The sequence below is a fragment of the Chenopodium album genome, chromosome 25 (genome assembly GCF_948465745.1).
Source record: "Chenopodium album chromosome 25, dcCheAlbu1.1, whole genome shotgun sequence".
NCBI lineage: Eukaryota > Viridiplantae > Streptophyta > Magnoliopsida > Caryophyllales > Amaranthaceae > Chenopodium > Chenopodium album.
In genome coordinates, this window is record NC_137858.1 from 5,970,609 (window position 1) to 5,983,719 (window position 13,111).

The 13,111-nt window shown below is 34.5% G+C and overlaps 2 protein-coding genes across 2 annotated transcripts; one reads left to right on the forward strand and one right to left on the reverse strand.

Annotated features, from left to right (window-relative positions):
- Nucleotides 1–2,509: 2,509 nt before the first annotated feature.
- LOC145614211 (uncharacterized) lies at nt 2,510–7,322 on the reverse strand. The gene is made up of 5 exons (XM_081669229.1): nt 6,769–7,322; nt 5,440–5,850; nt 4,545–4,637; nt 3,935–4,074; nt 2,510–3,130 (listed from the first exon to the last, which is right to left on the reverse strand). The coding sequence occupies exons 1-5, from the start codon at nt 7,198–7,200 to the stop codon at nt 2,689–2,691; spliced, it is 1,518 nt and encodes a 505-aa protein (XP_081525355.1). The 5' UTR covers nt 7,201–7,322; the 3' UTR covers nt 2,510–2,688.
- Nucleotides 7,323–8,675: 1,353 nt separating this feature from the next.
- LOC145614768 (ribosome production factor 2 homolog) lies at nt 8,676–12,845 on the forward strand. The gene is made up of 7 exons (XM_081669832.1): nt 8,676–8,807; nt 9,016–9,092; nt 9,221–9,424; nt 11,712–11,957; nt 12,048–12,290; nt 12,405–12,470; nt 12,594–12,845. The coding sequence occupies exons 2-7, from the start codon at nt 9,024–9,026 to the stop codon at nt 12,720–12,722; spliced, it is 957 nt and encodes a 318-aa protein (XP_081525958.1). The 5' UTR covers nt 8,676–8,807; nt 9,016–9,023; the 3' UTR covers nt 12,723–12,845.
- The last annotated feature ends 266 nt before the right edge of the window (nt 12,846–13,111 follow it).

The window sequence follows — 13,111 nt, forward strand, 5'->3', positions numbered from 1 at the left end:
ATTTTGTACTTCATATATTATCAGTGAAAATAATAGGTAAAAAAAAAACGAATAAGTGATATGAGTTGGATTGTTGGAATATAATTCTTTCACTATTTGATGGGGTTTGATTTTGACATTAAAATGTTTAAAAGTATGTATATCTTGCTAATGCTAATCTATAAACCATTTGTGTCTGGCAACTCCTTTTTCTCAATAATTAAAGTTTCATTTTGCAGCCTAAACACGGCCTATTAGTCAAATCACACTCCCATGATTAACAATTAGAGAAAAAATTATGCCCGTAATTTGCGTAGCATAAATTATGCCCTAAATTTTACCTAGCTTTGAGAAGAAACTTTCAGTATTACTAACAACCTAATTAACGGCTAACATAAGGGTTAACCCCTAAAGATAAAAAAATAAAAAATAAAAAGCATTTAGTGCATAGGGAAGAGTAGTTAGGGTACTTTCTCAAAAAAATAAAAAAATAAAAAAAAAATAGTTAGGATATCTGAACTTTAATATATACCTATGTTATCTTGCGATAGATTATTCCTTATTCTAATCACTTGAGGTATCCTTTTAAGTAAAATTAAGCCCTCCTTATTTAAAAATGAAAGTTTTTTTTTTTTTCAATAGAAAAAGTATAACTATATTGTCTACATATACTTAACATGACATAACGATATGAGATTTTGTCACATATAATTTTAAACTTACTAGTTATTTGCTATCTCTAATTTCACAAAATCATTCTGTGAAATTGTTATTCTTTGTAAACTCAAATGTTTTGGAAACTCACGAACTACATAATTTGAGTTTTCAACTATAAAACAATAGCGTTTGGTAATTATAAGTAATGGAATCGAGAGCATAATAGTATGATTTTCATAATCTCACTACACACCCGGGGGATTTGGATATATATTTAGGTAATTGTTAGCTTATGGGTAACAATATTTAGTTACTTTTCTAAATTCATTGTGTTTTCTTATACTACATTCGTTTCATATTATTTGCAACGATTAGCATAAAGTAGAGAAGAAAAATATCTATTTGTTGTAAATAATATGAAACGGTATTTAATTGGAATTCCTTTTTATTCGCAACTCACAAGCATCACAATTACACAGACTTTGAGGAGGTAATTATCAAATAATTTATACACCTAGTATCCTTATCCTTTTCTCTTACCTGTTTAAATTACTTTGAGTCTCTGATATATTGATATCTTTATTTACTTTAGTTGCTTCTTTAAAATACGTGTTAAGACTATGATGCAAGCTAAGTAAAATAAAATAAATGAAAAGTGAGAGTTTAATGTATAAACCAATAACACAATAAAGATTGATAAAGAGGTGGGGAAAAAAGAAGGTTGAAACCTAGGAAGAAAGTAAGATCAACAACTGATTTTTCAATTTTTTCATTCACTCGTGTGAAGTTAAAATCAAATGTAACTATTAAGCAATTAATCAACCAAAAGAAAAACAGTGAATTAAATGAAAAATTGACAAGAAGAAGAAGAAGAAGAAAAGAAAGATAATAAGTGGAACAGAATAAACTCCACTGAATTCCATGCAACAATTATAACATTTCCAATTAAACCTCAAAAGTCTTCACAAATCTAATGATGTTATAGATTGCTCAATATTTTTCCTAGGTCCCACTATGTGTCAACCCCCTTTTTTATGTCTAAAAACCCTCTTTATTATTGAAAACTAAATTATTGTGATTTTCTAATATTATGCTTCATTTTAAACCTTGATCAAGGTATTCATTAGTTGAGACTTAATTTTCAATCACCAAACTATGGATTTATTATACTATTTAGAATGTTCAAAAATGGAGGCAGGATCATTTGGATGTTGAAGTTTTTTTTTTATTTTTTATTTTCTTAAATTACTGATTTTATAGGAAGAGATTGTTGTTGTAGAAAAATAATAGAGGTCCTTTTTTAGTGAAGTTTCTATTTGGATATGAAAAGAGGAAACATTGAAAGACTTGAGTGGTAGACTTATAGAGATAGATTAGACGGTAGTCACCCTTTACCCCATGACTCAGACACCAAAGATTTCATTAAATACCTCATCATTATTGTACTGTATATTTATAAATTAAAAAAAATAATAAATTAACGAGACAGAGAAAGTGATTGGGTTAATTCGAGAGACTTGTGTAATTAATTAAAGACGCAAATGAAATTTAATGCTTAAATTGGGAAAAAAAAAATTGTAGAATTAAAATTCCTCCTTTATTTTGGAAGTATGATGAAGGTACGCAAATTTTAAGGTGCACCTTGGTGCACCTTTGCATTAGGTGGTCCATCACATGTGCAGCATTTTATGGATTTTTCACTTTTTCTTCTTTCTTCCTTCTTACTATGTAGTATGTATTCAAGGTACTCTAGGGATTCATTTACTTGTAAAAATAAGCCCGAGCCCAAAATTTGGGGTTTTGGTCAGTATCATCAAGTTTAACCTTTAGCCTCCCAACTCACCAAGCCTATCAAGTTTCATTACCAGATAACTTCTCTTTCACAAAACAGATATCTAATTTCACTTATTGAACTTGGAACATATACAGAGTTACAGTCAATCTATCCGTCCAATACTACGAGAAAAGGATGGAAATATTTTACTGTAAGGAAAAACAAGAGGCAAATTTACACTAGGAGTAAAAAATGTAACAAACCTCGTAGCAGAAGATTTACACAGGAGGTTCTTCTGACCACCTTCTCTTTACCTCAGATTTGTACCGGACCTCTCTGAGTTTCCCGTCTGTTTCATAATCTCTTTCCATAACAAGGTTGATCCCTTCATCAGAGTACCACCCAACTCCGATGCAAAGGATTCCATCATTGTTGACATCAACATAAGCAGTGACACCACCTGGGAGCCAAAGAACAGCCACATCCTGCATGTCTATCATCTCTTCTTCTCCAAAGTAAGCAGGAATCTCTGGCAAGTTTCTCTTTTTCATGGTCTCCATGCAAAGATGAACAAAAGGAGGATTGTCGCTTATCTCTGCTGTTGACTCGTCAGCAAAGATGGGTGTAGCACTCATCTCAAACACCTTCCATGATCCTGCAAGCTCTGATGGCCGTGTTCTCTTTCTCTGAGAAAATGGCTTCATATCAAGCTCAACCTCACTGTTTCATATAGATTCAGGTCAACGGACTTGTTAGGCTTCAAGTCAAGATAAAAAGTTTGATGAGTAATATGACTGTACTCTGTAGAATAAGCCTACATTATGTATACTTCATACAAAGATGTACAGGGGCAACCCTGACAGCTGCCAGCATTATCAGTGTTTCACTGAGTTACGTACAAAAGATCAACAACCATACATAGCAAGCAAAAGTTCTAACAACAAATTTAAGTTGAATTACAAAGGTGCTTTAGATTGATTTTTAGAGCTGCACAAAAACACCCTTCCTCAAAAAAATACATTCAAAAAGCCCCAAGTGTTTGTGTCTCCTCTGAGATTAATTTAACACGACAAGGAAGTAGCAAATTTTGCTATGCAAAAAATTATCTTCACTAAAGACAATAAAAATGATTCAGCTATGCCATAAAAAAGTCAAAGCAAATAACAAACAGTGAAACACAAATTTTTAGAGCATGCATCAATTGGAATAAAAGACCCCAAACATATAAAATTCCCAATTGCTTCATAAATGGCATTCTGGAAGCAAAATTACGTATGGACTTGTTGATCAACAATCAAATCAGAACTGAAACACTTGCTAATCAACTCAAAGTATACCATGGTAAATGTTGTGATGCAAATAAGGGAGGCAAAGATTAACAGCATTTAGAAATTTCAAGATATTTATGGTAGTAGACAAAATTCCAGCTAAATGTTAAACTCATCCTGAAATCAAAGATAATACAAACATGACAGTGATGTGTATGTTTCCTCGCATACTCAAGAGCAAAAGAGGCACATGTACCTTTGCTCCTCAAAGTTAGCAGGACCAACCCATTGTTCTTCATATATAGCAACCCTTAGTATCTGGATGTCTGCGCCACCATTGCTAAATTCAATAGTATGCACAATACGCAGTCTCTTGTGGCATCCCTTAACTAAACACTAAGAAAGAAAACAAATATAAACCTGTTAGTCAATCACTCAAATATTATTCAGGGATGTATTGTTTAATAGAACACAATAAATCTTGGAGCATCTAGAGTTTAAAGGTTGACCGATGAACTTGAGTATTCAAATAGAGGAACTATTGTTAGTACAAAATTACCAACCATAATAGATGCCCATAAACTTAGTCAAGCAATGCATTTCTTCACAGCATAATACCATAGGGGCATGTAATTTGACATCAAGATTATTTACTCCAAGAATCAAATGTAAATATGGTATATACTACCCATATCAACCGATCCCAAGAGAGAATGAAAAAAATCCATGAATGCTAAATGAATTGAAATTCTGAATTCATGGGGTTACTTTTATTAGCCACTCCCTACAACCAACTTTTACAACAAAGCAACAAGGTCTACTTGACATCACGTTTCACACAAGTACTTCATAGAATCAGAACCTACTTGCTCAAACTTGTATGTTGGTGAAAGATAGTACTCAGACTCATCAATGTCACCAACAGGAATGTCAACTGGTCCTCTAGAATAAGATCCATCCTGCAGAGGGAAAAAATCATAGAACTTATCAGCAAGTAGTAGTTAAGAGCAAGAAGAAGGAGTACTTTTCTCCTGTAAAGAATCAAGCACACAGCCACATAATAATACTGAAAGCTAATACACTCCAAATTAAAGGCCAATAAAACAAGCTTGCCATTTAAAGCCTACTCAGTAATACAATTTTGTAACTAAAGAGATCCATTATTGTGGACAACGAACAAGTTAAAAATTTCATGTGCATTAAAACGAGCTCTTCATTATCATTTTTCCAGTTTGATATTATTCTTCATATCAGTTATTGCCAATCAGGGTTTCAACATTAAAATTAAGCATTTTCCATATGTATTGTGGATAAGCTTCTTCCAGTACCAAAATTATAGCAGCCTATGTCAACAACTTCACATAAGGTACTATAGTAATATTATGGAGTCAAAAATAATATGCAAGACCAGAAACATTCTGCAAGTAAGGAGGATTGACTCAATTGAATTCCAAAATATGAATTATATAGCCTTTTAAAGGACTTCCATCAGCTGCTTCTCTAAAGTCAGAAAATGATGTCACAAAAGCAATTAAAAACAAAGGTTATGATTTTCATGTAGCAAGGAGCATATGAGGTTATGAACAAATATGGAGGCAAGTTTCCATCAGAATTGTTACAGGCATCTTCTGATCTGCACTAATCTGTAAAGGGTAAAGCCTTTTTGCACTTCATCTACTGTAGTGTAACATACTTTGTATGTATAAAAACAATTAAAAAATAATAAAGGGGGAGAGGGTTATATGGTGTAATGAGATCTACCTCAAAGAAAACAAGACCAGGTTCCAATCCCATGATATCCTCTTCCATCACATCACTCTTTGCAAAATCAAAAGACTCAAATTTCGGCAAAATATGATCTGCCTTACCCCTATGACTTTTTTCTTTCACGCCGCCATTGACATTGTCACTGCCTCCATTTTCTTGTGCTTTCTCACCGTGAGGATTTAGAGTAACCCAATTGGTTTTCCTCTGGATTTGAAATGTATTCTCCCCAGATTGTGCAGCTTGGACACGAGAAAGAGTATAGCAGTCATATAAATACTCACTCTTACCTCCCAGGTCAACCGGCTCCATTTCAGCAGTAATTGGTGAAAAGATTGCTCCAACTCCCTTCCAAATCCCACTTAAACTACTCACAAATGTGTTCCACGCTGGTCGAATAACAGGCTCCTGAGAAAAATAACCCTTATCAACACACATCAAATTGGTAAACAAAAGTCTCCAACAGACCAACATAACAGCCAAAGTTTGCAAGTCATGATAGCACAGCACCACCAAACAAACAAGACACTCAAAGTTCATACTTAACATACTAAAATTCTTTGTACATCTTTAAAGCCTAATATAATAGGCAATATGACCAAAATATTTGGCCTGAAAATACTCTACTTCTGTACAAAATCCTAATCTTTCCCATGTATGCCACTTAAGACTTACGAGTATCATATTACATCAGCAAAAAACCCAAAACCACAAACAATTTGGTTGTTCCTATACATAAGAGTCAATGCAAACTCTAACATAAGACATGTATATACAGCATTGGTCAAATTCCCCATTTTCATCAAAAATCACCCAAACACTCTTTGTAAGTCACCCTCAATCAAAAAAGTCACTCCATATGACCATATCTAGTAAAAAAATACCCTATATCATCACAAGAGCAAATTAAAATATGCTCCTAGTAGCACCTAAAATGATACTCCCCGGTTCCTACCAAGATATCTACTGCACGTGCACGCGTAAGGAAGCGTGTATTACATAACCGAGGGTACATGAGCCTCACAAAGTCACAAACCACGAGTGTCATGCACTAGCCGGCAGATTATAATGATCCCGGGAGCACGGCACAAGCATCCTCTTACCTATAACTACCTTTTGATCATAATATAACACTCCCATTGTCTTACACTATAGATACAATTTGATCATATAACACTCCCACAAAGCTAACAACACTACTTCATAGTTCATAATATCAATTCAACCAACCAAAACTTCATACAATAGCAAAAATTCCAACAAATTAACATCAAAAATCACAATATACTTAAAATTAGACTAAAATTTGAATGAATTTAGTAGTACCTGAGTTTGCAAAACAGTTTCAAGCTCCATCAACATAGCACCAGAAACCATAACATTAGAACCTTTAGCAATCTTCTTCACTCTCTTACCACTCTTCCCTCTTCTCTTCCTTCTCTTCCCCTTTTCTCTCTCCTTCTCCTCCGCCTCTTTCGCCACCTCATTGTCGACGCTCCAAACATTGTCCTTCGCCTTCGCATCAACCTTCACTCTCTCTCCTCGACAATTCTCTCTCCTAGGGTTAGGGTTAGAGTCGCTGAAACTGCAGGAAACCCTAGGATGATGATGATTACGGTGAAGGAAGAAAGCGGAATTTGGAGGTGATTGGTGGTGGAAGTGGAGAGAGTGGTGGTGGAAGAGAGGGAATTGACGGCGGCGGAGAGGAATTCCGGCGAAGGTATTGGATGCGTCGAGAATTCTCGTCGGAGTTTGCATATCGACGGTGGAATTTCGCCGGCGGAGAACTGTTATTCTAATTGATCGACCTTATCTTTAAAATAGGGAAATTGGGTCTTGTACTTTTGGCTATGGGCTAAAGGCTAACGGTGGATTGATGTCATTGGTCTAGCCTCTTAGGCAAGTATTTGGACCCTGGTTGGAATAACAGTTAATTATACGGAAAGCGTGAGAGTGAGGGATAGCTCAAGTGATTAGAGTTTTCCTCCGATTCCAGGTAATTTTGAGATCGATTCTCACCCTTACCTTTGGGGTCTCTAAACACTAAAAAAAAAAAAAAATTATACGGAAAGCGTTAAGAATCCCTCATCACAAGAGGATTTACCTAGCGTGTCCGATGAGATAATGGAGTTAAAGATAGGTTAATACAAAGCGTAATATTTATGTTGTCACTAACAAAGTAACAAGATATCTTACATTTTGCTATGTAGTCTACTGAACTGAGGATATCGGTGATTATTTTTGAGTGACCCGTCAAAATTAAGGGTCTGTTTACATTTACTGAACTGAACTGAGTTGATTGGAGCTGAACTGAACTGGATATTTTATGAAAGAAGGAAATAAGGAGCTGAATTGAACTGATTAGAACTAAACTGAACTGAGCTGAACTGAATATTTTAAGAGAGAAGGAGATAAGGAGCTGAACTGAACTGAACTGATTGGAACTAAATTGAACTAAACTGAACTGAGCTGAACTGAATATTTTATGAGAGAATTGAAGGAAATAAGGAGCTGAACTGAACTGATTGGAACTAAAATGAACTGAAATTAAGTAAATGTTAACAGGACTAAATTTAAAGAGTTGGAAGGAGGGGCCTAGGGGTGTAATTGAGCCGAGCCGTGCCAAGTACTACCTTGTTCATGTTCAAGCTCATTTAACTTAGGTAAGTTCGAGCACGATCCTGAGCTTTCAAACAAGCTCAAAAATCTGTTCAAGCTCGGCTCATTTAGCAAACTATATTTCGCGAACGGTTCATGAACAGCTCGTTTATTAAACAAGTTGATAAACGAGCATTTTGTGAATGAGTGTTTAATAATAAACGAGCTTTGTACTATTGACATTTAAAGATCTCAAAAAATAGCATAATAATTAAATCTTTATTATAAACTTAAGAGTTAAATTAACAATTCTGAAAGAGTTAAATTAATGATCAATTTATATCAAATCTATATTCCACATAAAAGCACTTTACGTCTTTGAGATATATTAAACAAGCATATATTTCGTAAAATAAAAATAATAATAAAAAAAAACGAGCATATATATATATATATACATGAACAAATTGTGAACATTGATAAACGAGTTGTTCATGAACTTATCTAAACGAGCATATATATGTTCGTGTTCATGCTCATTTATTAGATGAGCTTCAAAACCACGGAGCCAAAAAAAAAAAAAAAAAAAAAAAAAAAAAAAGGAAAAATTATAGGTCAAGTGGTTGAAGCCAAAACCCTCCTTGTACCCTTTGTTAGCAAAACAATAACCTCCGCCTCTCTCCTTTGCTTTCAGTAAAACCTGCTCGCACCTTCTCCACTCCCGCCGAAACGACCGTCTTCACCGTGCTTACCTCTGTAAACTCATTGTTAGTACCATCTCTTTCTCTCTCCTCCCCTTTCATTTTGCACTTTTAATTTCTCTTTTTTTTATTAATTTATCCTCCATTTTTGCTCGATTAATAAATTCACGGAAACGCAATTTTAATCTCGAATTAAACTTATTTAAGCATCTACTGTAATTAATATTAGAATTTCATTTTATTTTCGTTGATTTATGGGTATTGATTGATACAGTTGTAGAAATGTTGGAAATTAAAACAGCTAAAACTCACAGAGGTAGACGAATTCTTGAGAAACGAGCCCCTAAACTTGTAAGTTTTTTTTTTATTTTTTTATTTTTTTTTATTACAAGAGATATATGTTGAGATTTGCTATAATTTTTCCCAATTTTTGTGTAGTATTATGGTGGGTAATTTCTGGAATTTGTTGATTTGGGTAGGTGGAAGATGAGAAGAAGACATTGTTTGTTCATGGTACAAAAACAAGTAGTGTGCTTAATTCAGTTTTAACTGAGCTTTATCATCTTAAGAAGGAGAATTCGGTCAAGTATACTAGGAAGAATGACAAAATTAGACCCTTTGAAGCTGGGGGTGAAACTAATTTGGAGTTCTTCTCTCAGAAGACTGATTGCGCCCTCTTCGTGGTGAGTACCACATTTATTCGTTTTCTGTTAAATTTATGATATTGTCATGTGTTATGTAAGTTTTTTAATTAGCTATTGTACCATGTCCTGTGTAATTTGACGTTTTTTATGAAGGAAAGTCGATGGTGGAAAATGGTTGTGTATATTGATCTGCACCTTTTCATGGGGTTGTATTGTATTTATTTTAATTAGTGCTCATAATATTTTCCCATGTTTATATAAGTTTTATGTTAAACTTATGATATCGTACCTTGTTTATATACCGTATAGATTTGAGATTTTTGATGTACGTGGAGTCGACGGAGGAAAGTGGTTGTGTATAATGATGTGCACCTTTTCATGGGGTTGTATTGTATTAAATTTTATTAGTGCTCATAATATGTGGTTAGACTGTTAGAGTGGTATTTAAAAATAATGATGAAAACACATGCTTGCTAGTATTGATGCATTTCATTTATTGTCAAACTTGCTGTAAGAGGTGTGCCTTTTACTATAGCTGTGTTGCCTGTGAAAGTTCCTTGGCATACTTTTCCATGCCTTTGGCATGGCATGGTACAACACCTGCTTGCTCTTATGCTAGTCTCTTTTGTTCCAAAATTTGTAGGCTTTCCACCTCTTTGTCAAGTATTGAGCATAAATCACCCATTTAAATGAATCAAACTAATCAAAGCCTAGCACTCCACAATATATACTGTATGAAGGAATATAATAACATACAATCACATAGTCCTTGTCTCACATCCATTCCCTATTCTGCTTGGGATGAAATTAAAACTTCTGAACTTCCAGGGTGGCTCTAAAACTGTTAGCAAGAAAAAAATTCCATAAAGAATATGGACCTTGCTAAATCAGTGGGCTTGGATAATTCACCTCATTTAACTGCAAGAAGGCTTTATAATCACTATCCTAGTGGTCATGATCCTTTCTTGGGGGGTGTTTGCATAGTCACTTGGATTGATATTTGCTGCAAATTTTGTCCCCCAGCATCAAGTGGTGCAACAATTTTTGCACCCAAATCCAGTGTCATTGCAAATTTTTTACCCCAAAATCCATTTTTGCAACAATTTTTGTACCCCAAAAGCCCTAGTTCCGTGATATTATCAACTTTTCATACTTTAAGACATACGAAGTATAATTCAACTTGCAAATAATTTTGTGTTATGTATTTGAAGTTTGAAACTACATTCAAGTATACTTTTATCAGTAACAACTAACGAGTATGTTGATACTAGTGGCATTTCCTTTTAAACGAATTGAGATAGAAGTAGTGACATTATTTTTTGGAACGGAAGTGTGAGATATAAACTTATTTCCATGCTTATTGAAACATGAGCTTAATTTCGTAAGCCCATGGCTAAAAGTTTATGTCCTTTAGTTTCAAAAATGAATGTCATTTCTTCTGTATTTGGTCGTTCAAAAAAGAAGTGTCAAAATGGTAGAGCATCATCCTAATGCCTTATATGGCAATTATTGAAAGAATTCTTGCCATTGAAAAATCTCTAGATCTTAAGAATTTGTGTGCCCTAATAAAAATGAAGTCTTTTTGGTTTGCTTAAGTGAGTCTAGTTTGGTTATTTGTGAGTGGAGGAACAAACTGATGTAGTGACATTATTTTTGGGATGGAAGTGTGTGCTATAAACTAATTGAAGCTTAAACTTGTCAGTTATGACTAAACTTGTCAGTGCTGTGCATTGCATCAATATTAGGTCTTCAAAAAAAAATGTAACTAGTCTGGACAGTCACCATAATCTCATGTACTGGTAAAGGTTGAAAGAATTCTTGCTAATTGAAATATTCTAAGGTCTCAATGCTCTCTGTTCTCTGTATAGTCAGTTATAAGTTTCCCCTGTAATATTATGTCCTTTAGTTTCCGAACTTTGCCCCTCTCTCTCCAATCTCCATAGAACTAATGGAGAATTGAGAAGTGGATGTCTCTGTTCCTTGTTTATTTTTTGTGTTAGTAGTGAAGCTTTATGTTGGGTGAGGCTCCTATCTTTCATGGAAAAGGTAGTTATAAAATTTAGCTATATTGTTACCTCACATTTTTTTGAACTGGAGCTGAATCAGGCTTACAGAGGACCTTAAATTTGGTATTGCTTGTTAAATGTGGTTTTGCAAGACAAAAGTAGAAAATTTGTTACTGATATTCTCTATATTGAATAATACTTTTGTATTGTTTTGCAAGTTACTACTGAAGCCGTCTGAAGGCATGCTATTATCAGCTTCTAAATGTTTATTGTCTCATCGACCTGCTAATTCATTTGTTTGTTTAATTGCTGTTTTGCAGTTTGGTTCTCACTCAAAAAAGCGGCCTGACAATCTTGTTATGGGGCGATTCTATGATAATCACGTCTATGACCTTGTAGAAGTTGGGGTTGAGAATTATAGATCACTCCAATCTTTCTCATATGATAAAAAGATTTCCCCGAAGATGGGGTCCAAACCTTTAATAGCTTTCATTGGTGAAGGATTTGAGAGTGTTGACGAGCTGAAGCATTTGAAGGAAGTTCTATTAGAATTGTTGAGAGGAGAGGTATTTTCTCCAAGTCCTTGAATATAATTGTTATAATTAATTGTGTTTACTATGGTGACATGATATCTATGTTGAATACAATTGTTGCAGGTAATCGAAAATTTGAATCTTGCTGGAGTTGACCGAATTTACGTATGCACTGCTATTTCTTCAAATAGGGTGTACCTCAGTCACTGTGCTTTGAGACTAAAGAAATCTGGAACTGTTGTTCCAAGAATGGAATTGGTTGAAGTTGGCCCTTCCATGGATTTGGTAGTCAGGCGACATCGTCTTCCTAATGAAGGCTTGAGGAAAGAAGCTATGAAGACTGCCCCAGACCGCACAAAGAAGAAGGTTTGCATTACTATATATCTGCATCATTTCAACACTAAGATCTTTTTATTTTACTTTTCTGTTTAATGCCTTACTCATTAACCTTTGCGTATACTACGTCATTTTCTTATGCAGTTGAAAAATGTCAAAGGAGATCCTTTACTGGGCAAGACAGGAAAGATTTACATCCCAGATCAGAAGGTTAGCTTAACTCATTTCTTTTAATTATAACATCCTGTTATAGTGTTACATACTAAACATTTGCAATTGTCATGCAACAATGCATGATTTTCAACTATCTAACTTCTAATCTTTGATGTTTAGTTGGGAGACATGGCAATTCCTTACAAAGCCAAGGGAGTAAAGAGGGAACGCCGAGAAGCCAAGAAGAACAAGGGCGATGCGGACACACAAGCTTCAAAAAAGCAGAAGGGAGAAGAAGTTTCTACCTGAGACGCTTCGCATTCACAATTTTGACTTGTAATCACAATTATCCCTACTCTAATGAAAAGATGTTTACTTTTAGACATGAAAACTTTGAAATTACAGAGCGTTCTTGTATGAGGTTTATGATGATGGATGCGTGTGGACCAAAAGAAAGAGACTTTTTTGAGCTATCACACTATATATTATGAGAATAGAAATATGATCATGCGCAAACAAGAAGCAGCAAAACACTTTCGGTGGGGTAAATGGGGTGGGGTTTTAGCATCATATCCAACATGGTGTATGTTATCAACAACCCATGTGATAGAAACCCTAGCTTCTCTAGTTTAAAGTAGTTATGTTCTTTTGTATTGTTACAATCTATTGCAATCCCAAACCTAACTCTAGATCATTAG

Coding starts and splice junctions, on each gene's coding strand:
- LOC145614211 (XM_081669229.1), bottom strand. CDS start 7,200: ATGCAAACTCCGACGAGAATTCTCGACGCATCCAATACCTTCGCCGGA. Junction 5,851..6,768: donor AAACTGTTTTGCAAACTCAG/GTACTACTAAAT, acceptor TATTTTTCTCAG/GAGCCTGTTATTCGACCAGC. Junction 4,638..5,439: donor CTGGTCTTGTTTTCTTTGAG/GTAGATCTCATT, acceptor TTCCCTCTGCAG/GATGGATCTTATTCTAGAGG.
- LOC145614768 (XM_081669832.1), top strand. CDS start 9,024: ATGTTGGAAATTAAAACAGCTAAAACTCACAGAGGTAGACGAATTCTT. Junction 11,958..12,047: donor TAGAATTGTTGAGAGGAGAG/GTATTTTCTCCA, acceptor CAATTGTTGCAG/GTAATCGAAAATTTGAATCT. Junction 12,291..12,404: donor CAGACCGCACAAAGAAGAAG/GTTTGCATTACT, acceptor TTTCTTATGCAG/TTGAAAAATGTCAAAGGAGA.